Source organism: Gasterosteus aculeatus, chromosome 16 (assembly GCF_964276395.1).
Source record: "Gasterosteus aculeatus chromosome 16, fGasAcu3.hap1.1, whole genome shotgun sequence".
Lineage (NCBI taxonomy): Eukaryota > Metazoa > Chordata > Actinopteri > Perciformes > Gasterosteidae > Gasterosteus > Gasterosteus aculeatus.
Window position 1 is genome coordinate 15415607 of NC_135704.1, and position 26716 is coordinate 15442322.

Here is a 26716-nt window from a genome sequence, read left to right on the forward strand (position 1 = left end):
AAGAATCAAAGTACAATGTCAGTCTTGATCTTAGTTAGCGCTGTACAATAAGATGAACATTTAGTCACATGAGTTATAATAATCAGATATAATAATCTCCCAAACTGACTGAAGCGTGGGGCAATTTTGGGGGGAATTTATTCAAGAGGAAAATAAATCCAGATTCATTCTAATATCTGTATTGGTGCGTTTTATTGTTTTTCTTTTTTAAGCATGACGCTACTGACTCCGTCAGATTTCTCACCTTGCTGTCACTGCAAAGCTATTTGACAGAACAAATAAGTAACGGATAATTGCTGAACCCTGAGACCCCAGTCGCGTTATTAAAGCAAAGCGTCGATAACATTTAGGGCACGTTAATGTGCCGGCAGTATGTCCTACTAATACAAGCTGATGTGTAAGACTCATGCGGAGCCTTAAACAGTCGCTGGTTCTCGCTTTCCACAGAACACGCAGCAGGCTCTGTGAAAAGTCCTCATTGATGCTGTGCGAATTGACTCGCCACCATTTACCGTCGGGCTGAGATGAAAGATATTAAGGTGTCGATAAAGCCTGAAAATGTTTCCTGAGAAGAGTTACTAGTTACAAACGTGTTATCATTTATTTATCTATGCCTTTGCATCGTCATTGCGTTATTGGCGGTGTGTCTGCAACTCCAAGGATGCGCAAAGTACCTTGTGTATGTATCTGTGTGGACAACCACGTCGCAGTGAGAGTTTGCAGGTGTTCATCCATTGCACACCTGCTCCTGTAATCCCCCAGACAAATGGAGGGATTTGTCTGCGTGTGCACGTTGGCAGCAGGGAGAACTGCAGCTGGTCCCTTAACTCTAAACTTGTTAGACTAATTGCCTGTTGAGTTCCATCTTAATTAGAGTTCCGCCTATTGCCGATATACGCTGGCTCCTGCCAAGCCAGAGACCCATGTAGTGCTTATTGACCAATTAAGAAAAAGATTGAAGCGGTTCTCATGCTGTTGTGAATTTCTAGACCTGCAGAGATGGTGATTTTCTTCATCTGAGTGAGAAAACAAAGAAAATGCCTTTATTAATGGAACGCAGATGATGTAACTTCAGGAAAAAAGGATGTGTGTGTGTGTGTGTATATACATTAAAATACACCAGGAAATTGTACCATGCAGAAAATTGCCTTGAACTGAATGGTCATAATCGTCAAAACAAAAAGTAGCTGGAATAAAGAAGAAAAAAAGTGCCTGGATTTGTGAATGGACTCTCGAGCTGTCCATCATTTTCTCGGCCAATTTGGCAAATCGCTCCTTTGCCCAGATGAGGCACCTCGTAATTAACTGGCAGGTGTTCCCCCCACGCCCCCCCCACCCAGTCTACACAAAGTCGACGCATTAGAGATGAACTAATCAGTGGCCTTTCTCCAGGCACAGCAGCATTACAGATGGCCTGGAGTCCCTTTTTTTGTGTGCCCTCTGCCACCCGAGCCAGACACCGATAAAGTGTGTGTGTGTGTGTGTGTGCGCGCGCAGCTGGCCCCACACCTCTAGGGTGGGATCGTATTTCCCCATCGTTTAATGAGGTATGGAGACCCCCGATGCTCCCTGCGCTCAATGCCTAATGGCGCTCGAGCATTGGTTGAAGGGGGCGGGGGGGCATACAGACGGGCTAATGGAGCAAAGAGGCCCCCCGTGCAAGGCCTCTGTCGGGGTTTCAGCTGTTCTGCACAAGGTTGGAACAGCTCGGCTATGAAATCTGCTTTGTTGTCAAGGTTTAACACCTTGGAATATTGTCTCCCAATGATTTGTGTGTTTGTTTTAATTCAGCGTAAACGCGTGCGTGTCCTTGCAGCGCACTTTGTGATGCTACCCAAGCCGCTTGGGATTGAAGCTCAGTCTTTTACTCAGTTTGGCAAAGATTTTAGCCATGCGTTTGCGTAACCGCTGTATTAATCCACAAACTAACATCTCGTTAATATCCCTGATTTTCACGAGCATAATATTAAACCAAATACAGAAACTCGAGTGTATCCAAAGAAGATAAAACGCACTTTACATGGAGATCGACTGGGCTGAAGGAGACCAGAGATCAGTGTGTGTGGGAGTGAGCTACTTGTATCAAGGGCCTGCGTCAAAACCTTCCCTCCACGCAATCCCGTCCTACGCGTGTGTGTGTTTTCATTACAACAACTGCCCCAACCATTCGCATCGAATGGGGCACGTGGCTCGTGCATTAGACCCGCATTCAGCGCCGTGGAATCCGTTGTGGCTGTGACGCCCTGGCATCCCGTCCTGCTTCTTTCTTTTAAGCTACCGCCGGATTTGTGAGAGCAACTTGTTTAGGCCATAGTGTGTAACCCCCAAACTGCGTTAAACCTTTTGTCCGCATTCACCTAATTTACGATCGACAGGCGTGAGACTATATTATGCGAGATGTTTGATTAAGATAAAAAGCCCGATGGGAACATGACTTTGTCGGATGGACTTTGGAGCCATTTACTGCGTGAAGCCGTCATAGCTGTTGCTGCCTGTTTCTAGTTTCGTCAGTTGGAACGCTGATCAAAAGGAGAAGCTACTAGATGGAAACTCCCTCTATTACCATTTGTTCTGGTAGCTCTTCCACATCCATTTTCCCTCTTGTGTTGGGCTTCTCTTCAAAACGTTGTTCTGAAATGCTGCTGAATCTGGCAAAAGGTGGTAATCGCCTACATTTGTTGTGGCAGAAGTGTCAGAAGGCGTCCAGAATTTGTAAAATCTCAAGGCCCTTAAAAAGACACAGGACTGGTACAAGAAAGTCCTGTCTGATATCGCTGTTTCTTACCGTCAAATAAAAGCTACGAGCCTCAGTAAAACCGTTTGTCTCTTGCAATCATTGCAGTCTTCTTGTTATTTTATCCAGAGATAGTTATCTGGTAACTCCACGCACACACTGATTTGGTGTTATGTAAGGCACAGGACCTGAGCGTAGGTAGATTTAAGTAGGCACTCGGTGAAATTGCGTTTTGACTCAGGTGGGCAGTGCGAGTTCTCTGCAGCCTGTGTGTTGGCGTAATGGTGAGTGGGGGCGAAACTTGAGAGATATGATTGGGGAAAAGGTGTGTGTGTGTGTGTGTGTGTGTGTGTGTGTGTGTGTGTGTGTGTGTTCTTTTGTCCACCCACTTCTTCAAGCCAGGAATACAATGCAAATGTATTGAAGTGGCCGATTTAACCATTCGCAACCCAGTGCTACATTATAAACTGCCCTCAGGATCTTTCTTTACACAAACCCGTTTCCAAATGGCAGTTATGGAGCCTCATTGGATTATTACTACAGAAGAAACTCAACTTAATGCTTTCCCATGATTAGGAACCCGTCAGTAGGATGGCTAGAATTGACTTGTAGTTGCCATCGGCCCCCGATGCTTTTATTATTCACACCACTAGTGGTGTTGACTTCATCAAGCCGTGTTAACCAGGATCTGTCTGGCAGCCAATACTAGCGCTTATTACTTAACCTAGTGGTAATCATAAATAGTGAGCGGTTATGAAGTAACTCCAAAGATAAAGCACCCACCTGCTGACTGGTTCACAGAATACTGATTACACATTGGCTGCGGTGTCATTTATTGGTTCTGTGAGCACAGGACTCTTTTGTGTGACTGTCCCAAAACCATTGTCAGCGCTCTCTATTCACAGCCAGGACAATGAGTATCGGCCTATCTGTGTACACGGCTTGCATAACCACACGTGAGAGTTTACCGAAATGGAGGTAAATAGATGAAGAGAATAGAAGACTCTCTGCTGTTTGCTGTACTGATCCACCATAGGACCTTCTATACGGGACAATACAATTTTGAAAGGAGCACAGATATTTTTCATTACTTAGAAGATGGTAGAAAACTATTTTCTCAACAAAATAAAATCTATCATTTATGTTAGAGACCTTTTGGGTCAAACTGCGACTGAATTTTAGGCGTGGTGTGCATCTTCCAGAGCCACATTTGAAGTGTGGTGTACAACGTAGGGACAGCAGCTTTGATGGAGGACAGCTGCAGCTGGCGTGCAGTGATGGTTGGGCAGCATGTGACTGGTCACATAAAATCAAACAAGCTGTCGAACTGATTTAGAAGTTATTTGCGCGGATTGAGGATTCATTTGGATGTAACAATTTGTCCAAGCCCTCCCAAAGGACCGGAGCATGAGTCCAAAGGGTCGGGCTGACATTACACAGGGGGAGTGCTAATGGAAGTCATCGCAGCGGGGTTAAGCTCGGGTCCGGAAGTGTCCACTGCCAAGCGAGATTTTTGCAGTGGATCTTGGACAATTTGTTTTCTAAAAAGTTGGTCAATCAAGGGAAAATGATCAATTATTATTAACGATTTAGGTCGGTGACCCGTCAACGCTGGCATAATGTGTCTTAGGGGACAGTGCTCTGTACGGGAAAAACAACAACAACAACTTTATTCCCTTTTCTTTTACCAAAACGTCCTGGTCGGTGGCCTCCTGAGTTCCCGGTGCAGAGTGGGACCAGTTGTCAGCCACCACCGTGGTGCCGTCAGTCGGACCCACAATGTTGTCTGTTGTCTGAGGGGGTCAGTGGGTCACATGGTCACCCCGGAGGCTTTTTTGTCTTTGAAGAGGAGCCAGGTGATCTTTTACTGAATAAAGCGTATATAGCCGTTTCTCTGATGCAGACCTTGCGCACACGTACACCTGCACACTGTGCAGCGGTTGTTGCCATGCCTCTAGAGCTCATAGAAACCTGGTAATAAGACTAAGGCTTGGCTTCTTTTACAGAAATCGCTTGTGTTTCTCTTTGAGAAACTGCTTGTCTCGTCAACTTTTTTACCTTTAGTTGACTATGGAGATGTGCTGTACATATGTGCTTCGTCCCAAAGCCTAGCGGCTCTGGACACTGTATATCACAGTGCACTGAGGTTTTTCACTCACACATCACAGTCAGCTTTATATGACGTCTGGGTGGCCATCTCTGAGCACTCAGAGAAACTCACTGGTTGTCCTTGATCTAGAAGGCTCTCCTCGGAATGGTTCCGTCTTATCTATGTTCACTCCGCTACGCTTTAAGGTCCAGTGATATTTACTGCTTGTATATTCCACGAGTGCGGACTGAATTGGGGGGGAAAAAAGCATTCAGTTTTGCCGCCCCATCAACATGGTACAATCTCCAGGCTGAACTGAAATGGTCTCAACTTGTATCTTTTAATGTTTTCAGACGTCTCCAAATGGACAGATAACAACAATCTATTGAACGGTGCCTCTGCTTTTGACCATTTTTTCTTTGTGTTTTGTTTTTAACATGTCATGTACATGTATTTTATGGCTGTTTTTTAACGACGTGTGCTGCTGCCTTCTTGGCCAGGTCGCCCTTGAAAATGAGATCTCGATCTCAATGGGACTTTTACCTGGTTAAATAAAGGTTAAATAGATTACACTGTGTTAGTTTTTCTTTTTCCAAAACCAATCAAATGGTATAGTAGATAATACGGCATTCACTTTTCAGAGAAGTAATCAATTAAATATCCATGCATAATGTGTTAAATAAACATGTGTTGATCAGTCCAGTCCAGTAGTTTGTTTCATGGACAGTCTGTGTACGTCAGTAGAACTCCTGTGTTTGTACTTTACAAGGCCTCCAGGAGCCTGAAGTGTCACAGTTGAGGGCTGAGACACCGAGAGGAAGTCCTCTGACCTGAGAGAGCTGGTGCTTTCTGAGCTATAAAAAGACATGTTGCTCCTCTGTTTCCATCGTCCTGTCTGTGGCTGTGCACATGTGGCTATGATACTTTCTTTCCTTAAATGTGTTTCTCTCTATCTCCGGGCCAAAGGCACATGGCCTTTCATTTGTCATTGTTGAGCTGTCATGTCTCAGACGGGCTTTAAGCAGCTTTTAACTAACGATTGGAAATCATGTGAGGATCTTAATTCTATTCATTTGATTAATATGCTCCATGCTGATTCCCTAAAACCCCCTAAAAGAGGCTCGGGGGAGTTTTTGTTTCAGGATTACTTTGAGGACATCTTGCGTTCTTGCTCAGCATGCTTATTTCCTGCTTTTCCAAGGATCAGACAAACAACTTGAATCAGTGGATTCCCCTGCTGCGGGACGCTAAATTGCTGTGCAGAAAAGTAAATTAAAGCCCTGGACCCCCTCGAAGTTTGATGTATAGTTGGGTGCGTATCAATGAGTAATTTAGCAGGCGTCTCCGGCAACCCTGAGCGAGGGTTGACTAAATTAGAGATCTTTGGCTGCAGCGTCTAATTTAGAGAGTTAGAGGTATTCGCTACCTTTTTACCTTTCCTTGCCACCCGTTATATAGCAACACTTTGTTGTAACACACGCAGATGGGTCACATCTGTCCGGACCGCACCAGCATGTCCGTCTAACTGAACGTGTGTGTGTGTGTGTGTGTGTGTGTGTGTGTTTGCACTCTTCCACCTGGTCATAAAGCGTCAGGAAAGTGTTGCTTTCTTGGCAGCTCCAACAGAGCCGGCCGGATTTCCTGTGGCTTCTGGAGGAGCCAGATCACGCGGAGTCCACATCCCTCCCTCGCCCCCACATACCCCTGGGTCTATCATCAAAGTACTGAACAGGTTTACCCATCTCAGGGCTGGAGAAATGAACAAAGTTGTACTTTTTTAAAAATGTCCCGCATGACCTTATTATTTGCAATTGTCCTGTCATTTCCCAGTTGCTGGACTCCAGTCCGTATATTACAGCTTCATTAGCATCTATAAGTGACTACTTTTAAGAGTGCAGACTCTGCCCTCAGAGTGCTCCACCCTCTGTAGATCCAGGCCACACTGCAGGAGCATTTCCCCTCCACCAGTTACCAGGGGTTTGTAGTAAAAAGCACTGACTCGGCTATTTTCTACGGGTTACCTCATGCCAGTGAGGTTCACCGCTGCCACGTGCATGTCCAAATTACAGCCTGCAGGCAGATGTGAAGGGGGAGGCGGGGGGGGTGCCAAGTAGCACTTATGGTCCAAGGCCCTCTTCCCAGCCTAACAACCCCACCACCACCACCACCCCCGAATACACGTACACTGATCAGGGGGCCTTTGGGATTTCAGGGCCTCACTCACTGCTTCCTCTGCCTTTGATGGTGACCTCGGAGCTTCGTCCTCTTTTGGACTTCCATGTTTGTGAAGTGGTACAGCCAGAAGCTATTCCTATGGCTTTCAAGGTCCTAATGATAGCACAATGTTGCTGCCGCAGGGATGAACATTCATAGACTAAACGTACAGATTAGTGTCGTTTTAAAGGTCCACTTTGGCTTGGAATCTTTTTTTTTATTTTCAAAATTCAAGCATTTTATATGATTTGTACATGCAGAATTTTGGGCGTGGCCCATCGCTTCTCACGGCTTCTGTTCATACTGTCATTATGTGGTGGCCATTCATATTCAAATCATATTCATATCCTCCCACTCCTTTTTTTTTTTTTACACCCCCTCACCTTCCCCTGGTACACTCCCCTCCCCTCCCACTGGCGTCCTCTGGGGCCGGCATAATTGCGTGGCGATTCGCTCATTGTCGGGGTGAGGTCAGGCAAAAGGAGTGTTTTCACAAAGCAGACATCTGCTGCGCTGTGCTGCCCTTTTCAACAGTGACGTAATGTCCTGTGGCAAGTCTCGTCCACACAACCCCGGTGCACAGCAGAGCGCCGGGCTGTGATTACGGATTGTGTGGGTGTAAAAATAGTGCATCCTAGCATCTCCAGTTAAAACAAAACAAAATCCCCTTTTTGAGTAATTTCACAAGCCTATTAACTCTCTGCTGCAGCTCTACTCAAAGGGCGTTACTTTGACCTGCCTCCTTTTTGTCCGAGGGTCCGTCGGTGGACGGTCCACTCTGGGCGTTGAAGAGGGAGCGGACTGGTTGCCGGGCAGCATGGGCTCTGGTCCCAAATTGTGTGTGTGTGTGTGTGTGTGTGTGTGTGTGTGTGTGTGTGTGTGTGTGTGTGTGTGTGTGTGTGTGTGTGTGTGTGTGTGTGTGTGTGTGTGTGTGTGTGTGTGTGTGTGTGTGTGTGTGTGTGTGTGTGTGTGTGTGTGTGTGTGTGTGTGTGTGTGTGTGTGATGGTGCGGAACCCAAAGCTCCATTAGACCGCTTGAGCTTTGGCTTTCTTTTATTTTTTTTACTGTGGCCTGGAATGCATTCATCTGGATGTCCATCTCTGGGCAACCTCGCTGTCATGGCTTCTTACTAGCAATCAGCCGCTTTTTAAAGTGGAGGTCCGTGTTCGTTCAGTGTGTGATTACACGCTCCAAGTTGGGCTTTTAACCGCACTGACTCGACTAATTCATTTAGTTGCCGTAGCCCGAATTAGAATAGTATTTTTCCATGTCTTTGTGCAAAAGAGCTTTGCCTCTACAAGTAAATCCAACCACAGTGAACCATGGTCAGAATTCAACATCCCATTTCAGACCCAGGTACAACCCAGTGTTGGTGCTTTATTAAACCCCTGTCAGCATTTGTAAATGTCAGACATTCCTTCCTGCTTTCATGTCTAGCACTTGCATGTAAATACCTGATTTAATGGTACTCAGACCTGGGAGGCTTGGATTGCCCCCCAGGCCCCAGGTAAGGAATTGGATTCTCGCAAGAGACTATTTGGGTGCATTCTGCCTGAATTACCTTGAGCTGTATTTATCCCGTACTTAATGTAACACAGGAGATTTAAGAATGTGGATCTGGCTTGATATTGAAGTCGGGAGATTACTTGGGTGACGGTTCTAAGGGCACTAGCTTTGACTTGTGTTCAGACACAATCGCTCTGCAGAGATGGTCAGAGGCCTGCACTCAGGTCACAAATGAGATATACATGAGACTAATTGATCATATCCAAAATTACTTTGGTGGTCAGCTCCAGTCACTTGGGATTTTACATTTACTTGAAGATACTTGCAGTCCCCCCAGCCCAGAGATGTAGTAGGTTACCTAAAAAAAGTGCAAGAAGGACTAGCGTTACTTAACTGAGCGCCGGTTGTTAAAATGCCCTTTACATTTGTGGAGCAAATTGGTAGTCATCGTCTTGCTCAAGGGCACTCAAGGGCAACACTCATCCTCACCCCGTCTCAAATTAACTCAAATTTTTCAAGTGTAGGTGGAGGGTTGTGCAGGAGACAAAGTGAGATAATTTGTAGGCTTGTGGCCTGGAGGAGAGGATCTGTTCGCCTCCCAAAAGGAAGTTGTAAATCTGGGTGTATCACAATGAAATTAAAGATCACTGTGCTACACATGGAGAAAAAAAAACATCTTTACTTGCGATCCGGCCCTCCAACCATCCACACCCTCCTCTCCAACCATCATAGGGGACTGTCTGCATAAAGAGAACAAATCACACATTGTTCCAGAATACAGTGGGGGTGTAACTGCAATAATCTGTCCCACTTTCCCATTGTATCACTCTCCTGGAATAAATGACAATAGGCTTTACTTTATAATAGGCACTCTACTTTTTTCATTCAATACACCAAGGGTTATTTTACCGAGAGTGATTGAACTAATCATACACCTGCCAGGCCACAAAGCAGATTAGTTTTATGTTTTTATAGCAGCATAAGGATTCCCAAGGTTATATAAACTAATTGTTTAACTGTCACCGGAGGAGACAAATTTTAAATATGTATTTTTTTTAAGCTTGTCACTAGTTTGTTTTGCATTTGGATTCAGGAGCTCCAGCATCATTCGTGTTGGACGAAAGGAGCAGGAAACGGTCAATGTTCAAAGCCAAATCACAAATGTGAACCAGCGAGAGGCGCTAAATAAATCTGCAGCCCTGTGTCTGTTCTACAGATGCGACCTAATTTCCCACAAAGCCGCACGCCGTTGATTAGGATGGACGCCATGCGGCTTGGCGCACTACTGTATTATTTACTCTGAACTTGGTCCACCCCAGCATCTCTCCTGAAATATCCGGTGCTTTGACAGTAAGGATGTTTCGCTAAGCTGAGGGCCTGTACTTGTACTATGAAAGCCTGTGACTTTGTGCCCTTTTTGTCTTCCAGCTATGCTCTGGCAGATGAGGCCTACCGCTCCTTGAGGGACCAGGACAAGGACCAGTGCATCCTCATCACAGGGGAGAGTGGGGCCGGGAAAACCGGTACGTGGCGAGATGCTTTTTAATCCCAACGTCCGTGCACCCGAGCGCGAAACGTAATTCTCCAGGTCGGGCAGCGCACCGCGTGGTCCGCCGTCGCCCTCGTTCCGCGGTTTTAAAATGAAGCCCTACCGCGGGCCAGAGTCACTAGCGTTTCCCCGATGGCAGGTGAATTTAGATCAGCCTCGAAGGCCAGCGCAAACCGAGGGCGACGGAACTAACACAGCATTTAATTGTGGCGCGGAGAAGTGGGCTCTGTCGTCGCGCTGCCATCTGAGCCACGTCTGGTGCAATCGCGGCGCCCGTCCTGATCGGCCACGTTGACTATTGTTACTTATTAGCCGTTGCGGCTGCTGTCGGGTTAAAGTTCCCTTTTTGTCTGCTCCTGCATCTTCAATCAGGAATAATCACAGAATGGTAATTTTCATTTATTCTGGGGGATCCAAACTAGCACTGCACAAGCAAAGACTTTAATTATGATTTAGGAGAAGAGAATCTTGGCTAATAGATCCCAGGAGAGTTAAATGTACCGTCGTGCCTTCTCGTCCCGTCGGCCTTCGTTTGAAGTGCTGAACAAACCGTTGTTGTAGGCGTAGTCAAACTCTATTTGTAAAGGCAGCTGTAAGGGCTGTTAGGAATAAAGCCACAGGGCAGATTTTGTCAGATGTGCCTTTTTTTTTATCTCTAATTTTTTAAAGCAGCCTTGAAGCGAGTTTCTCACGTTGGCACACATGAATCTCAGGTTGGCACATGAGAAGTGCATACCGCTCTGGAGAGCTTTTTTATACGGACAGGCTGTTAAATGATAGATGTAGACAAATCAAAGAAGACCAGCAGCTCACGGATGTTTTTTCTGATTTGCTCACATGTCTGACAAACTGGAACGGTGTGATATCTGAGGACGCCGTGTCCACGTCCTCAGTCCTCTATCGAGTCCGTATCATAATCGTGTGGTCATGTTGAGGTCGAAAGCAGTGCCGCATTCCATGCAGAAAGCCAAGAGGAATGGCATTTCTGCGTCTGCGTGGCAGAGACCGGGTTCAGGTAAAATACATTTTGAGTTGGAATGTGTTGCTGAACTACATTCCTGAAAAGCAGAGACGTCACAGACGTGCATTGACACTGAGGATTTCAAGATTGGACCCTTGCTCTTGTTGTCACACTTTTTCTTTCGCGTTTCTTTGGGCACAACATTTTACAATGTGGCGCACGCACTGTTTTCATAGTGTCGATGGCATTCGATCTACTCGCCCATTGATCTCTGGAGCAGATGTTTAACAACACAACTGTCCCTGTAGCACTTTGGCAGCAGACATTAGCGACCCCCGAGCCACACAAACGACAGCTAACAGGACGCGCTGTCGGTCACACACACAACAGCAATGGTCATTCCAGTCGGGTAATGCGGTGATGAACAATAAAAGGGGAAAGCACGGTAAAGCATGACAGATCGTGTTTTGCGCTAGCCTTTATTTGTGTTCTCTCGAGCTCTCGTGGATGTTTAAACCCCCCCCCACCTCCAACAAGCCGTTCTGCCAAGTCTAGGAGATAAATTTGGATTCCAGTAATCACATCGGCCTTGGAGCTTTGTAGCAGAATAAGGCCATCAAAAACGCGCATACCCCATCGATGTGGGTCATTGACTTTTATGCCTGTTTCGCTGTGGCTCCCGTACGCGCGCGGAGCTGTGACGGACATCGTTATCAGATGCCGGCGACGGCGTGCCGGAGACATAACATTGTTGTTTCTCCCCTGCGAGAGGTGACTGGGGAAGTTTTGTTTTTCTTTCCTGACAGATAGGAGCAACAAAAGATGAACTACTACCTAGCAGAGTGGGGGGGCTCTTGATCGCCACGCTTTTTTTTTTTTTTTTTTTTTTTTTGCACACCTTCCCAAACCGTGGCAAAATGTACTAGCGTGCTTCATGCCAGGCTCATCAGCAGTGTTTACAAGCGGCTACCAGTCGGCTCTTTTCCATCCCTGCTTGGCACACATCAGCCATTCTAGGTCGCTGTCCTCTCACTGGGCCGGCCGGGTGGTCCCGATGCCAGCAGTCATCCTACCAGGCGGCGGGCCTCGTCTCAGAGCACCACAAGAGGCCTTCTGAGCCCTTGTCGTGCTTTTTTTTCCCGTCCAGATTGTTTTTGGGAACATGGTGCACTCACAAGAGTCTTTCAGATCAGCTTCAGCCCTTACACAAGAAGTGGATGAGCGGGGATCAACTCCGGCGACCCGGATAGAGTCCCGTTTCTTCAGCTCGCCCACTCTTTATACAGCGAAATCAGTCACTTGAATGATGATAACCTGATGCAATAATGGTCACAGTCGGGTCTCCACTATTCGGCCTCCTCCTCTGCTCTGCACCCGAGGCCAATGACCCACACCCTAGTCTGATGGGTGTCGGGGGGAGGGGCGAGGTAAGGGGAATTTCAAAGGGAATAGTGAGATGGCTCTCTTGTTTGCTCCTGTCATGTCTAGTGAAGGCTGTGACCTAATATGTGTTGCTTGCGTGTGTTCCAGAGGCCAGTAAGCTGGTGATGTCATACGTGGCAGCGGTGTGCGGGAAGGGCCAGGAGGTGAACAAGGTCAAGGAACAGCTGCTGCAGTCCAATCCCGTGCTGGAGGGTGAGTGAGCTCCATTCACACTCGAGCCAATCCAAAGGGGGGCCGGGCTCCTCCGACGCCCCCGTCCCTGCAAAACCCCCGACCGTCAGCCAACGGGCGCATCCAGTCACACAACTGCAGAACCTTTTTACTTTTGGCTCGTAGATGGCGACACACATGAACATTGTAATTGTAATGTCACAGACAAGTAAGCTTTAGAGGTTGTGTAAATACAAACACAATCTCTTAATCTTCACCTCTCTCTCACACACACACACACACACACACACACACACACACACACACAGAGAGTCACTAGCGTGTCTGAATCTCGCAGCTCAGTGCCGGCACAGAAACAGCTGTACTTTTAATTGGGGGCAGTGGACAGGAAACGCCCACGAATGATGATGGCGCTATCTACCCGAGTTGAGTCGCTGCCGAAAAACCTGCACATCTGCAAGAGTTTAGCTCCCACAAACCTAATTGCCACCCCCCTTCTCCCCCCCCCCCCCCCCACCCCTCCCCCAACCCCCCGCCACGCTGGAGTAAAGGGAGAGGAAAGCGCCGCCATCGCGCAACAAACAAACGTGTCGCGCTCGCTCTGTGCGCCTCTCTGCTTTGCTCTCCTCGGGTTTCATTGGTTGTCGACCTGACACGGAATCCGCACGTTAATCAGCCGTTTGTCGGCAATCACGCTGACACGCTAATAGCGCCGTGATGCATGACACATTAATGGCGTTTAATGTAGAAATGTGACCGGAAGCAAATTGAGAGGGCTGTGGAATGAAAAATACAGTGGTGGAAGGCTCATTTGTGCTCATAATATGAGGCGTGTTCGTGCACACATGTTTGCGATTCTGGCGATTTTTCTTTTGGGATTTCCTGTGAACAACATCCTGTTTGTTGTTGTTTGTTCATAAGCAGAGGCACACATTGAAGACTTGATTTGAATACGGTGCAAAGGCAAAGTTCAGCCACTCCTATGCCTGGAAAGCCGCGTGCTTTGCCTAATCCATGCCAATTATGGGGCTTCATCTGCAGAAACCACTTCCATATCCAGTGACCGCTAGCGAGAGGGAGGCACAATGTTGAGGATCATCGATATCTTATTTTACTATTTTGCATCGTAAACGAGCTTTGGTTTGGATATTATTTGGATATTGTTGTATATGGATTATGCATAAATGCTGCATTGTCTGCAATGTTTTCATCGCTAACCCATTATGCTTTTCAGCTTTTGGAAATGCCAAAACCGTGAGGAATGACAACTCTTCCAGATTTGTAAGTATCTGAGTATATGTCTTGAATAGTGCCTCATTTGCAGAGTGCTATGCACAACTTTGATGGTTCTATCACTGCATCATCCGCCACTACGTGAATACCAATTCCATACTTTTGTCTGTCGGTTCCTCTTAATTTCTTACTTTCGTACACAGTGAATTTCCCTTTTGTCTGCTTGCGTCAGTCTGTCGTTCACCAAATTGAACGTCTAGCAAAGAGCTTCAACCGGTGGGGCCGTCTAGACACAACAGCCTTTGTAGCTTGATGGTTTAAGAAAAGGCCCGCAGGCTGACGCGCGTCCTCCAGTGACTCATGTCGGCGCGACTTACAAAGCAGCACATCAGATACGCAGAGGAAAGTGCTGTGGAGGGGATCGCGTCCCCACGTATGTTCTGATGGGGTTTTCCATATCATGTGAAAACAGGCCACCTACTGCCTCAGTAACCTGCTAACACACACACAGCTGCTTGTCAGCTGCAGAGTGCGATTTGAAAGAAAACGTGTTATACCGGCCAGTCGATGCTAGCAGGCTAACTGTCGTTGTCCTGCATGCAACGGTTCATGCAAACTGGGTTAAGCATTATAAAGGATTATGACCCACGTCCTTTACCTTGGGTCTCACCGCTAGATGCTCACCGGAGCTCCATCAGATTACCAGAGACTCATGAATCCAACCGCCTCTGCATTTTGCTGAGTGCAGCGGGCTTATTGAAATCGGCCGGAGATCGGGCCTGCTGCTATTATTGCAACGGGATGGGGGGGTGAACACCCAGGACACCGTTGTTGGACCGAGCTCTCTGTGCATAGTGCGTATTCCATTTCACTTCAGGTCTTGTTCTAAACGTTGCGCTCTCATCCACAGGGAAAGTACATGGACATTGAGTTTGACTTCAAAGGAGATCCTCTGGGTGGAGTCATCAGCAACTGTGAGTAGGGATGACGTGGCCACGCCCTTGGAATAAAACTTTTGGGTACAGTCGAGTTTTATACAAAAGCTTCAGAGGTATGAAAGCTTCAATGAAACCAATCTCTCCCTGAGCGGGACGTCCACTTCAACCCAAACTATTGATTGATTTTATAGTGGCCCTTCTGTCCTCTCGGCACCCTCAACCTCAACGACTGCTTCTAAAATGCCAGACTTTTTTCTTTTCGGTCAGTTTCATGTAAACTCCTTTATTCCTCCTATAATACAATGCTCTTAACTAGACAAATTGGATGAGATTATCCAGCCAGTGAAGAGGGTCTCAAGTAGCCTCAGATGCAGAGCTCTGCTGTTGGGTCTTTAATTTGATCACACTGAGCCTAACGCAGTGAGCAGATGTCTGGTCCCCTTTTAATCAGGGGATGCTGCGCTTCATCGGCAGCCTGGGAGAAAGGGCTGATGTTTGTGTGTGGTAATCTTCCTTCCTTTGTGTGGGTGTGGGTGTTTGTGTACACGCAGACAAATAGAAATAGCTCGGTTACTTTGCAACTTTGATATCCGTACAGTAGTTCTCAACCAGGAAGCCTTCTTAGCTCCACGCAGTTGTTGGACATCCTTAGGACTTCCTTCAGCAGGTCGGCCCCTTTTTGTCACGATTCCAGGACTGCTCAGTGGATCACCATAGCCACGGTTCCCCCGTGGGGACTATTGTTTGGGAAATAACATTTTGTCATCGCGTGTCATTTTTTTCCTTTTTGTTTTTCCTGCACTCTCGCAGATCTGCTGGAGAAGTCCCGCGTGGTGAAGCAGCCGCGTGGAGAGAGGAACTTCCACGTCTTTTATCAGCTCTTGTCCGGAGCCTCCGACGACACACTCAGTAAGTCCTGGAAAGTGCGCGTTTAGACGGGGGGCCAAACGTAACTCGACGATTAAAGGGCTGCTGGATCAAATGATTGTTCGAAATACTTAAATGCACTCTGTTTATAATCCCAAACTGCACCGGGGAGGGGGTGGTGGCGGTCACCTGAAAACAAAATGGTGGAATCTTGCATACATATTTTCCAGCAGGATTGCAGCTGCACACAACACCGGGCCGAGGCATTAATGGTCCGATCTTCCTGTCCCAACAAACGGTGCAGAGAACAAAGGCCGGCCGTGAAACCTGTTCCCTCTGTTTGCTTTTCCGCAGACAGAGAGCATTGTTTTACGTCCGGCACGCCGTAGAAAAAAATAACGCTCGTTGGCACATCAGAGGGCCCCGATTCAGCTGTAGTTAACGCAGCCACTAATGAAACCCGACACGAGCGCCCAGCAGAGGAATAGAGTTATTTGCTACAGCTGAGTGGGACTTTTCAGAACGCCATTTGATCTTCTACAGAGGTGTTCACAGCAGTCAGTGTGTATGGAGAAACGCTCAAGCGGGACTTGGGTGTCACATTTTACACCTTTTCAAGTGATGCATTTTTCATGGACCTTCTATACAAGAAAGCATCTTAATAGTTATTACAAAACATGAATCTCTTTCTAGAAAAACCTATATTTGTGTAATCTTCATTTGATGCAAATGAAACTCTTGATCAACCAACCAGCTGTAAATGAGTGAAGGTTGACCAGCGTGTTGTGTGTCACAGAGAAGCTGAAGTTGGATCGGGACTTCAGCAAGTACAACTACCTGAGCTTGGACTCCGCTGCGGTCATCGGGCTGGATGACGCGGCCAACTTCAGGACAGTCAAAGTGAGTGGTACATATTCATATTTCATGGTGTTTCCGGGACGCCTTGTTCAGATTCTCCCAGAAAACATTTGAAGAACTGGCCTAAATACCTGCCGGTAGAAAGGATCTCACTCACAAAATAAATCCTGATTAGTTTTCCAAACGGGCTCTTGCAGGGCCGACTTTCCTTTTGCACCATGCCGAGATAATCTAAATCCTTAACATAGGGGGATTTCTCCTTATCTCCAGCATCAAACACATTATCAGTCTGCCCGTGGGTTATGAAAGTACATCTTCTGGATTGTGAAAACGCTCCAACGTACCCGCCTCCCACGCTTTGCAAAACCAGGTGAACTTTGAGCGGAACCTGAAAGTGAACTAAAACATGAGCTACTGGTTCTTCATTGATTAAACTGAAACATGAGCTACTAGTTCTACATTGATTAAGCTAAAACAATAATTAAACGAGAGGCATTTAAATAAATGACACAGCTTTAACCTGTAACTGCAGAATTTGTTTGGTGGGGAGGGAGAACCCCACAAAGCACTCGGCGGCTGCTTCGCTTTAAATGTTTAAATATTTGCCATCCCGCCCGCATGCACATTGCCTCTACTTGTCATCCTCGCGGGATGTTGTGTCTGAGAGTTCTTCTACTGCGCTCCATTGTTTGCGGTCGCGCTCCAGCCCGCTCCCCTCGGCTTCTGTGGAAGGCCCTTTGCAGGCCGTTCGGTCCCGTTCTGCTCCACTCGTTTCCTCGCATTTCACATCCTGCTTCTCATCCCCTCTCACGTGGAGTCCTCCCAGTATTCCCCGTGCAGCAGCCCTTCACCACCGGAAACACAAGGGGACATTCCCACTAAACAATGGTTCTGGCCAACGATGGCCCCACTTTCCTCCCATTTTCATTTTAGTTTAAACTTTAGTTTAAACTTTAGTTTAAACTAAATGGAACAGAGTTAGATTTTAACACACGATAAGTACCACGGCCAGTGGTGGAAAGCTACTATGTTTCGTCCTTCAAGAGAAATACGTCGAACGATTCAAAATACTTCCAACAAACTTATGATAGACTGAATATAATGGGTTTTTTTGAAGAATGTCATTCTGTTTAATGTGTGCTTTTACTTTTGATCATTTAAGTAACAATAGAAGCGGATACTTTTAAACACCTTTTAAGTTTACTGAACACTTTGACTGCATCACTTTACTAGTAACAAAATCTCTACACTGCGGCATTGCTGCTCTTATTTAACTAAGTATGTGCTTGGTGCTTTTCCCCCACTGACCACATCACACAAGATTCATGAAGCACTTGATCTATTTTGTAAGCTTTGTTTGAGAAGTTGTTTCATATTTGGCACTTGTGTAACGGTCTGGGATTCGGTTTCGAGACATTACATTTGGAATGGAGTAATTTGCAGTTTTTAATGGAAAGATACGTTTTATGAGTTATGCTTGTCTCCTCTTTTCTTGACACCCATGAATAATATGAACTGAAATGGACCCTTGGCCTGGAGTCTCTAGAAATAGAGACCGTAGTCAGAAAAGACTTTTTAAAAGAAACATTGGCAGCTTTTTATTTTTTTATTTTTATATTTGACTATTCAAATTCCTCAAATGGCGATTCCGGCTTGCAGGCAGCATTTAACAATGCGTGAGCTTTACAGCGCTCGTCATCACAATGCATTTAAGGCTTCGTTCTCCCTTTGCAACAAAAGTGTACATGTTGATTAAGCCTCATTAAGGAACATCAGCTGACTTTCCTTCTTTTCCTTCCAGAATGCCATGCAGATTGTGGGCTTCATGGAGGACGAAGTGCAGTCGGTGCTGCAGCTGGTGGCTGCCGTGCTGAAGCTCGGCAACATCGAGTTCAAGCCGGAGTCGCGCAGCAACGGCACCGACGAGAGTCGCATCAAAGACAAGAACGGTTGGTTTGACGGACGACAAACATCTCTGATCCTATCAGTACAACTCATTTCACGGCAGCACGATGCGGTTGTGAAGAACTAAAGCTTTCTGGGTGTTTGTGTGTAATCAGATGTTGGATGGATTAATTTATTTATTGTGGCGATTATTCACATTCAGACCTTTTTGACCGGCCTGCTGTCGAGCCGCTGCCCCCTGTTGGCCGCTCTGATCTCTTCCCGAGTCGTCCCTCACCTATTACGTATTTGTATAATTTGCGTGGGACAAGCTGTTTGTGTCATCGTTTCCACAGCTGTTCTCCTAGTCAAATAACTCATTTACATGTGTCACTCCATGACAGTGGCAGGATTCCTCTAACTGCTCCTTTTTGTCCCATGAATGACTTCATGTGTTCCTGTTGCACGCATCCATGTTCTCCCATTTAAAGTTACACATCTCCACAAGCTTTATTATTGGCATCAGAGCTGTACTGACTTTGTGATGCTGATATTGACATAGCATATCGTCACAAGGCGCTAACAACTCCTATAAAGTAACGGTAAAGCATATAATATACACACACACACACACTATTCTGTCTTATTTATTATCCCTATGTTTCTTTTTTCTTTCAAAGATTTGAAGGAGATGTGCGAGCTGCTTGGTATTGAACAGTCTGTGCTGGAAAGAGCGTTCAGCTACCGCACGGTAGAGGCGAAGCAAGAGAAAGTGTCCACGACGCTAAATGTGGCCCAGGTAAAAGGGAACCGTATGAACCTGGACTGCACTAGTTATGTATCTGACACACACACACACACACACACACACACACACACACACACACACAGATATGGCATTAAAGGATGAAGGGGCATTTCTTCCCCCTGACTTGCTCGTGCGACTGCCAACTCTCATCCATGTCAATGCAACATGAAAACCTCTCCATTATAGATGAGTCTCATTCTGCCTGGAAACTGAAATGTAGGTCACATGTAAGAGGCTGACTTCACTCTGAATTCTCACATGGCGCGGATGTGTCAGACGTGATGTGTTTGTAGGAATTCATGCGTTTTTGTTTGTCTTGTGCCTTCCTTCAGGCGTACTACGCCCGAGATGCCCTCGCCAAGAATCTCTACAGTCGTCTGTTTAGCTGGCTAGTTACCAGGATCAATGAAAGCATTAAAGTAAGTTTAAAAGAAAACCTTGTTGTTTTTTCTACTTTATCTCTCCTGATCAGATAGTTCTTTTTGTCTTTCTGAATATTTCAAACTCCGTGTAACTGACACCACCCTCATAGTGTGTTTCTGATATTGACCATATTGTTTCCCTGCAGGCACAAACTAAAGCTCGCCACAAGGTCATGGGTGTGCTCGACATCTATGGCTTTGAGATTTTCGAGGTGAGACAAAAGGCAGATCAAACTCTCTCTAAGCCACCCGGACATTTTATTACGTTTGAAAAGGAAAATGAAAAGGATTCTGCCCCGGGCTGTTTGCGTGCGAGCTTTGGTGCCTGCGAGGAGCTTATCAATAAGAGCTGAGGGCTGTTAAAACCACCCTCACGTCATATTAGTGCAGCTTTATTGCTCCCGCAGGTGAAGTCATTTATTGTGACAAGGTGACTTCGACACTAAAATCAGCCTTTCACAGCAGGAAATAAAAGCAATATTCAGGAACGCGGCTAAAACGCATCACATAGACCGTCCCCAACGGGACACAGTAATAGGATTGTATGGTTCCGTAAAGTTACTCACATAGGGACGCATGTGCATGCCGACACAAGGCTAAAGGATAAATGTTTTTGCCCATTTGCTCGATGCATTAAGTGCCCCCCTCCCCCCCCCCCACACCCATATGTTCATGTCTCCTTCATATCCCTGCCTGTTCACCCCACTCACTCTCAAGTCATCCCTTCCCTCTCACTGTCGTGTTGCGTCTGGGTCCCCAGGATTGCGTAAGTAACACCTGCACCAGCCGGTTTGCTGTGCCTGTGTGCATGCTGTGATCTAAACCACTTAATTCAGCTCCTCCATTAGAGAGACCCCCCCACCCGGTATGCAGCACAGACACATGACTGAAACGACTCAAAGTGAAGCCTTGGCCCCCATTTCCATTGTGCCGTGGGACTCCGTTGCCAGTCCGGTTATATGCGGCGTAATCCAGGGGCCATGCAATGAACACTGCATTCATAAAAGGAACTGGGAGATGTGCCCCCGCCCCCCCCCCCCCCCTGCAAGTTTAGAGTAACTTGCAGGTAGTTGGTGCTACTGTATAACTATTTTACCCCCCCCCTCCTTCTACAGCCCAGCTTCTGCTGAAATATTTGTCCCATTTCAGTCTGGTATCTGCTGCCACTTGGGTATAGACATGTCATTGTGTGTTTCGGTGTGTGTGTGTGTGTGTGTGTGTGTGTGTTTAAGGGTGAAGACGACCTTCAGGTTTCTCCGTAAAAGGAAACAAAGTCTTAAGATTTAACATTTCTGTTTCCTGGTCGCTGAGAAACCCTGCTGCGTCTTTCCCTGCGAGCTCCGAGACTAAACCTCTTAACCACCGCCGCTGCGTCCCTAGCAAATGAATGTTAACCTAACCAGCGCATAATAGGGCTGTCTGCCAACAAGCATGACTTTCCACTCAATGGTCATAATTGACGTCTATAATAATTGAGAAGGACTCGTCAATGTTTAATGAAGTCGGGGACAATTTACAGGAAGTTGATCTGAAAGTGTTTTATCGTCATAAGGTGCACCGGCTCGATCTGTTGTTAACAGTTGTTCGCTGTCAAGATTGATCACGTGTTTTTTAAGTGATGGATGTTAAAGGGACGAAGGAGAGTGAGGGAGCTGCAAGATGACGTTAATTCAAGTTTATTCTTATGATAAAATTGGATGTACTGCTTTTATACTACTTGGTCTGTCCTCAAAGCTCATAAAAGATCAATCTTATTTGGATGTAACTTCAAACGGTATAAAATAGCTAGTTCAAACAGTCAGAAGTGCGTTGGCAGGTTTTGATTGCATTCAGTGTGGATGTGATTTTAAGGCCGACTCGTTTTTACGTTAAACCTATAATTCAAGGAACTTTCTTTGGTCATGCAAATGTCTAAAACATCCTCTAAGCTCTCCTTATCAGTATGCGTCGGTACCACCATCCGCTTTGATGAAACCCTGCGGGACATTGATGGAAACGGCAAAAGCTGGCAGAGATTTTAGCATGCTTATGAATGTTTGCCGAGAGGGAAGAATGAAGTCAAAGATTTGAGGTATAGGAAAAATGAAGCATTAGAAACAAGAAGTGTGCTATCCGATTTAATAGGTTGGGAAATGTAACGGATATTGAAAAGTTCCACTTTAGCATTTTTGCGGGATTAAAAACAAACAAAAGGAGCTCTTTCACTGAGCAACGAGTGAACAGAACCCGCCAGGACGCCTCATGTCGACAAAGGCTGGGACTGATTGGTGTTTTTTTTCTCCCGCCGCTGCTCCCACAGGACAACAGCTTTGAGCAGTTCATCATCAACTACTGCAACGAGAAGCTGCAGCAGATCTTCATCGAGCTGACTCTGCGTGAGGAGCAGGAGGAGTACGTCAGGGAGGTACGGTGGTGGCGCGCACGCAGACATAATCCACAGTTCATCCGCCCCACAGCAGAACCCTAAACTGGTTGCGTCTGTGGACCGTCCTCTGCTGTTTGGGCCTGCTCTGTAATCCTGCCTGTGACCTAAAGGACTTTCTACTTCAGTAGTGTCCTTTACCCCGTCTCCGTCGTCCATCACACTCATGGTTTCATTCTCTCCCGTCTCCCCCTTTGCAAGGACGGAAGTGATCCCTCACTCCAGCGAGGGTAAACACTGGCCGATGTGGGCCTTTAAGCTCTGTTTGTTTTCAGAGCTGTGTGTGTGTGTGTGTGTGTGTGTGTGTGTGTGTGTGTGTGTGTGTGTGCGCTGCAGTGGTGACCCCCACACCCCCTCCCCAGTAACGCCACCACCGAGGATAGTCCCCCTCCTGGCCGCTGTCCAGCGCATTGCATGGGAAAATAGCACCGGGCCTGAGGAAGGAAGGAGGCCCACCAATCAGGACGTTTAATTCGGTTTAAGCCCCGCCCCGTATGCGTTCCAACTGAAGCCGATGAGACCGGGCAGAGGAGAAGGCCTGGCGAACGTAACAATCCTGCAAGGACAAATATGGCTGTGAAGATGGATGAACCAACACACTCATGTGATGTTTTTTTAAGAACTGCCCTGAAGTTAATTATCAAAGAAGGCTTAAATGAGAAATGATGAATGTAATCTTGAAGGGGGTTAGTCCATTCAGAGTTTCCGGGACATTTGTTCTCATTAGTTCCAAATGCCCCATAAGTGCTGGAGATATTAATGCCCCTAGACTGAGTGTAGCCTCAGTTTCTAACAATGTAAAACATATGGTTTAAAAGATTTAATTTCCATTGGTGCTTAATATCCAACGATTCATCCTTTTGGAATATGTTAACATTAAATGAATCATTTGCCGTATGTTATAAATGTTCTTTTCATTCTTTGCACACATCTGTTGCAAGACGGGAGAAATAATCCCTCGTTGTTTGCTCTTCCTGAGGTTACTTCCATTTTTCTCAATTGAAAGCGTTTCCTTCTCCCCTGCGGGATAGAGGGCACGAAATGGTAAATTGTATGATTGTAAATTGCCTCGATGATGTTCAACCAGAGAAGATGTCGTAAATGGCGAGTCGCTGCCGGGGGCGCGCACAAAGCTTTCACAAATGTTGCACTGTCGGGTCTTTATGATGAGCTCGTTGTTGCCGCTGTGATCGCAGCGCTGAGTGGCCGATTGTCCTTCAGGTATCTGACTCGCTTTTGAGTTGGATTCTGAGAACCTCAAGGAGCTCAAGATTTTCTTTTTTTTTTGTTGCAGGGCATCGAGTGGACCAACATTGAATACTTCAACAACGCCATTATCTGCGACCTCATTGAGAATGTAAGTCACTCTCCCGGCTACCAAGGAACCAGTTGAGTTCTTCAAGCGAACAGCCAGAGACCAGCGGCGAGGAACAATGTGCCTTGTGAGTATTAAACGCAGCCCACTTTGCTGTTTGCAGCACCAAAACGGCATCCTGGCCATGCTGGACGAGGAGTGCCTGCGGCCGGGGACGGTCACCGACGAGACCTTCCTGGACAAGCTGAACACCATCTGCGCCGGGCACAAGCACTTTGAGAGTCGCCAAAGCAAGAATTCCAAGTTCCTCACGGATCACAGCCTGCCGCACAACTGCTTCCGCATCCAGCACTACGCGGGCAAGGTACATCCAGGGGTTCTGATGTAGGGCGATGCAGTGTCATAAAGGGACTCCAGAATACCCTATGGAGATGCAGGCAGTAATGTGATGCATCTGATCAGACGGTTACCTACTCGACATAAAAAAAACCCTCTTCTGTTCTGCCCCGCTCACGCCAAGGTGCTGTACCGGGCCGAGGGCTTCGTGGACAAGAACAACGACCTGCTATACCGGGACATGTCCCAGGCCATGTACAAGGCCAAACACAGCCTCATCAAGCAGCTGTTCCCCGAGGGCAACCCGGCCAAAGTCAACCTGAAGAGACCCCCGACGGCTGGATTCCAGTTCAAGGCATCAGTGGGGACGCTGATGAGGAACCTGCAAACCAAGAACCCAAATTACATCCGGTAAAGTCATCCCTGCCGTTATCAACCCGCTTGTAAAAAATGCTGTTTGCGTGAGAGATTTACCGTATCGAAACTGCTGCTTCGAATAACTTCGCTCAATAATCAGTGTAGCCTCGGGTTGAACAACCTCTCCCTCTCTTTGCTTCTCCAGGTGCATCAAGCCCAATGACAAGAAGGCCTCCCACATCTTCACCGACACTCTGGTCTGCCACCAGGTGCGCTACCTCGGCCTGATGGAGAACGTCCGCGTGAGGCGGGCGGGCTACGCCTTCCGCCAGGCCTACGAGCCGTGCCTGGAGCGCTACAAAATGCTCTGCAAGCGGACCTGGCCCCACTGGAAGGGACCCGCCAGGTAACGCTGGGGCGCCTATTTCGAAGCTGGGAAGCGGAGAGAAAGGGGCTCCAGTCTCTGGAAGGTCCCCGGCGCAAATCCCTCCGACGGGTTTCTCTCTCTGAGAAAATGAGAGCGTGGAAACCGAGCGAGGCTCGTCGGTATCTTTAACCGTAGGCGCTGTCCCATCAGACCGCTCCCAGCGGAGGGACTGTGACCGCCGCTAATGGAGCGCAGTTTGAGCGCTCGGCTGTGTGGATGTGAAACGAGTTATTGCTGGAAAATGAGTCCGGATAGCTTTTCCTGGATTAATACAGGTTCTAAGCAGTAAGGGGGGAGGGTAAACTGGCCAAACTTGACTACGGTTTTCTCTGCACACTGACTCACAGTATATCTAAGTAGTAGAATACATTCATACAGTTTCAGGTATGCAGCTCTGCGTGGTGTCTTTTCAGGAACTAGCCACAGTGCTGCCTCATACAGCTCCAGTTGTCGAGCAGCAAGCGAACATTCCCTCTCTGCACCACAACATGTTGAGACATTTCGGCCTTTTATCTGTCTCCTCTGTTCTAAATCAGCCAGACTTTCTTGTTCGCTCGTCTGTGCGGGTAAAAGCGCTGATTCCTATCTGCTGTACCACACGTCAGTGCCTTGTTCTTCCGCCCTCCCTCAGTGCTTTTAGCACATGTTTTTCTGGAATTGTTTCTTTCTCCTTTAATCATTCTCTCTTTCTCTCTGTTTGTCAAACTCTTAATTCCCCAGTGCTGTTTTCTTCTTGTGTAAAAAGTCTTTCAACTACTTCTACACAATGTTCACGGCCTCTGGAAGTGTCAAGTATGCTTTTTGTGACCGATCTGACCCTTCTGGCTCCCCGTAGGGAAGGGGTGGAGGTACTGATGGCCGACCTACAGGTCCCAGCCGACGATTTCTCCTACGGCCGCTCCAAGATCTTCATCCGGAACCCAAGAACGGTAGGACGCATTCAGAGCAGCCCTGCAGCCCTTGAGTGTGTTTTGTAGCCAGTTTTAAACGTTATGCGTCCTCAGGTCGATCGGGCCCTGAATGTCTAATGACTACAGCTGCCCTGTTTTCTCACAGTAAGATGTTTGTGAAGCAGAGGGATCTGCGCTCAGAGCCCCCACTGCGGCAATTAGCATGAAACCACCAGAAAAAACCCAAACACATGGTCTCACTTAGCCCTCCCATCCAACATGGGAAGTGAGCGTCTCTGCAAGGCGGTTGCAGGCTCCTCGTCAGCTCAGGCCTCCGGCCTTTGAACGGACCAACAAAGCTTGCAATAACATATCATTTGGAGAGATTTTTCTTTTTTTTTTCTCGAACAATTGACTTTCTATCCGATCCCCTTATCTGCCTCGTACATCTGCAGCTGTGAAATCGCTTGATGTAGTTTAATCCATGTTTTCAGGCTGTTAATCCGACAGCCACACCTCCATTTGAATTATGGTCGGGGTATGCGTGTATTCTAAAACATGGAACAAGATGTGGCATTAATAGTGATGTTCTCGGGGTACATTTTTGATTCTACCTTGCCTTTTATATAACATCCTCTTACATTGACAGCCAGGTAGTTCGGCAACGACAAATGCTGTTTTCCAACACGTGTGCAAAGCAGTGATGTGACGATTGCATTAGCTGACTGCAGAGCAATGAAATCTCTGCGTTGCTAAAGTAGATAAGTCAATCTTCTTTGTTGCCCTGAGCCCCTCTACCTCGTCCCTCCTAGCACTTTGTACTTCAAACCACCTAATCAGTATTTGACAAAAAAAAAATTTCTATTGATCCCACAGAGGAAGTTAGGTTTTTAAGTTTCCTTTTATTTATTTATTTATTTATATATCTTTTTTTCCTTAGAACTATGACCTCATTCCAGAGGTCCGAAGGACACCTAGGTACACCTGTACCTGCCTAAACTACCTCTGATGTTGATAGCCGCCGAATGGACTTTACACTGTATAGATAAAGTGTTTTCTTCTGGCCTCATGCATGTACTTTGCACCTCTTCCCTACAGCTCTTCTCCTTGGAGGAGAGGAGGAGGCAGTGCCTGCAAGACCTGGCCACTCTCATTCAGAAGATCTACCGCGGCCATAAGTGCCGCTCCCACTTCCTGCTGCTGAAGAAGAGTCAGATAGTGGTGTCAGCGTGGTACCGCCGATACGCGGTGAGGGCAAAGGGCAATGCCGAAATCATGCACGGGGCCAAATT

The 26716-nt window shown here is 46.9% G+C and overlaps 1 protein-coding gene across 8 annotated transcripts in view; it reads left to right on the forward strand.

The window, feature by feature from the left end:
- The window catches only part of myo1b (myosin IB), a 46901-nt gene that overhangs the window by 12988 nt on the left and 7197 nt on the right, over nucleotides 1-26716 (forward strand). For all 8 annotated transcript variants that reach the window (XM_040200835.2, XM_078091231.1, XM_078091230.1 and 5 more), the window contains exons 4-20: nucleotides 9972-10066; nucleotides 12584-12688; nucleotides 13902-13948; nucleotides 14811-14874; nucleotides 15649-15747; nucleotides 16502-16605; nucleotides 18365-18512; nucleotides 19128-19246; nucleotides 19588-19674; nucleotides 19824-19889; nucleotides 21977-22081; nucleotides 23394-23456; nucleotides 23578-23778; nucleotides 23935-24161; nucleotides 24313-24513; nucleotides 25370-25463; nucleotides 26523-26672. In XM_040200835.2, coding sequence (XP_040056769.1) covers nucleotides 9972-10066; nucleotides 12584-12688; nucleotides 13902-13948; nucleotides 14811-14874; nucleotides 15649-15747; nucleotides 16502-16605; nucleotides 18365-18512; nucleotides 19128-19246; nucleotides 19588-19674; nucleotides 19824-19889; nucleotides 21977-22081; nucleotides 23394-23456; nucleotides 23578-23778; nucleotides 23935-24161; nucleotides 24313-24513; nucleotides 25370-25463; nucleotides 26523-26672 — 1975 coding nt within the window. The remainder of the gene's footprint in view (nucleotides 1-9971; nucleotides 10067-12583; nucleotides 12689-13901; nucleotides 13949-14810; nucleotides 14875-15648; nucleotides 15748-16501; nucleotides 16606-18364; nucleotides 18513-19127; nucleotides 19247-19587; nucleotides 19675-19823; nucleotides 19890-21976; nucleotides 22082-23393; nucleotides 23457-23577; nucleotides 23779-23934; nucleotides 24162-24312; nucleotides 24514-25369; nucleotides 25464-26522; nucleotides 26673-26716) is intronic.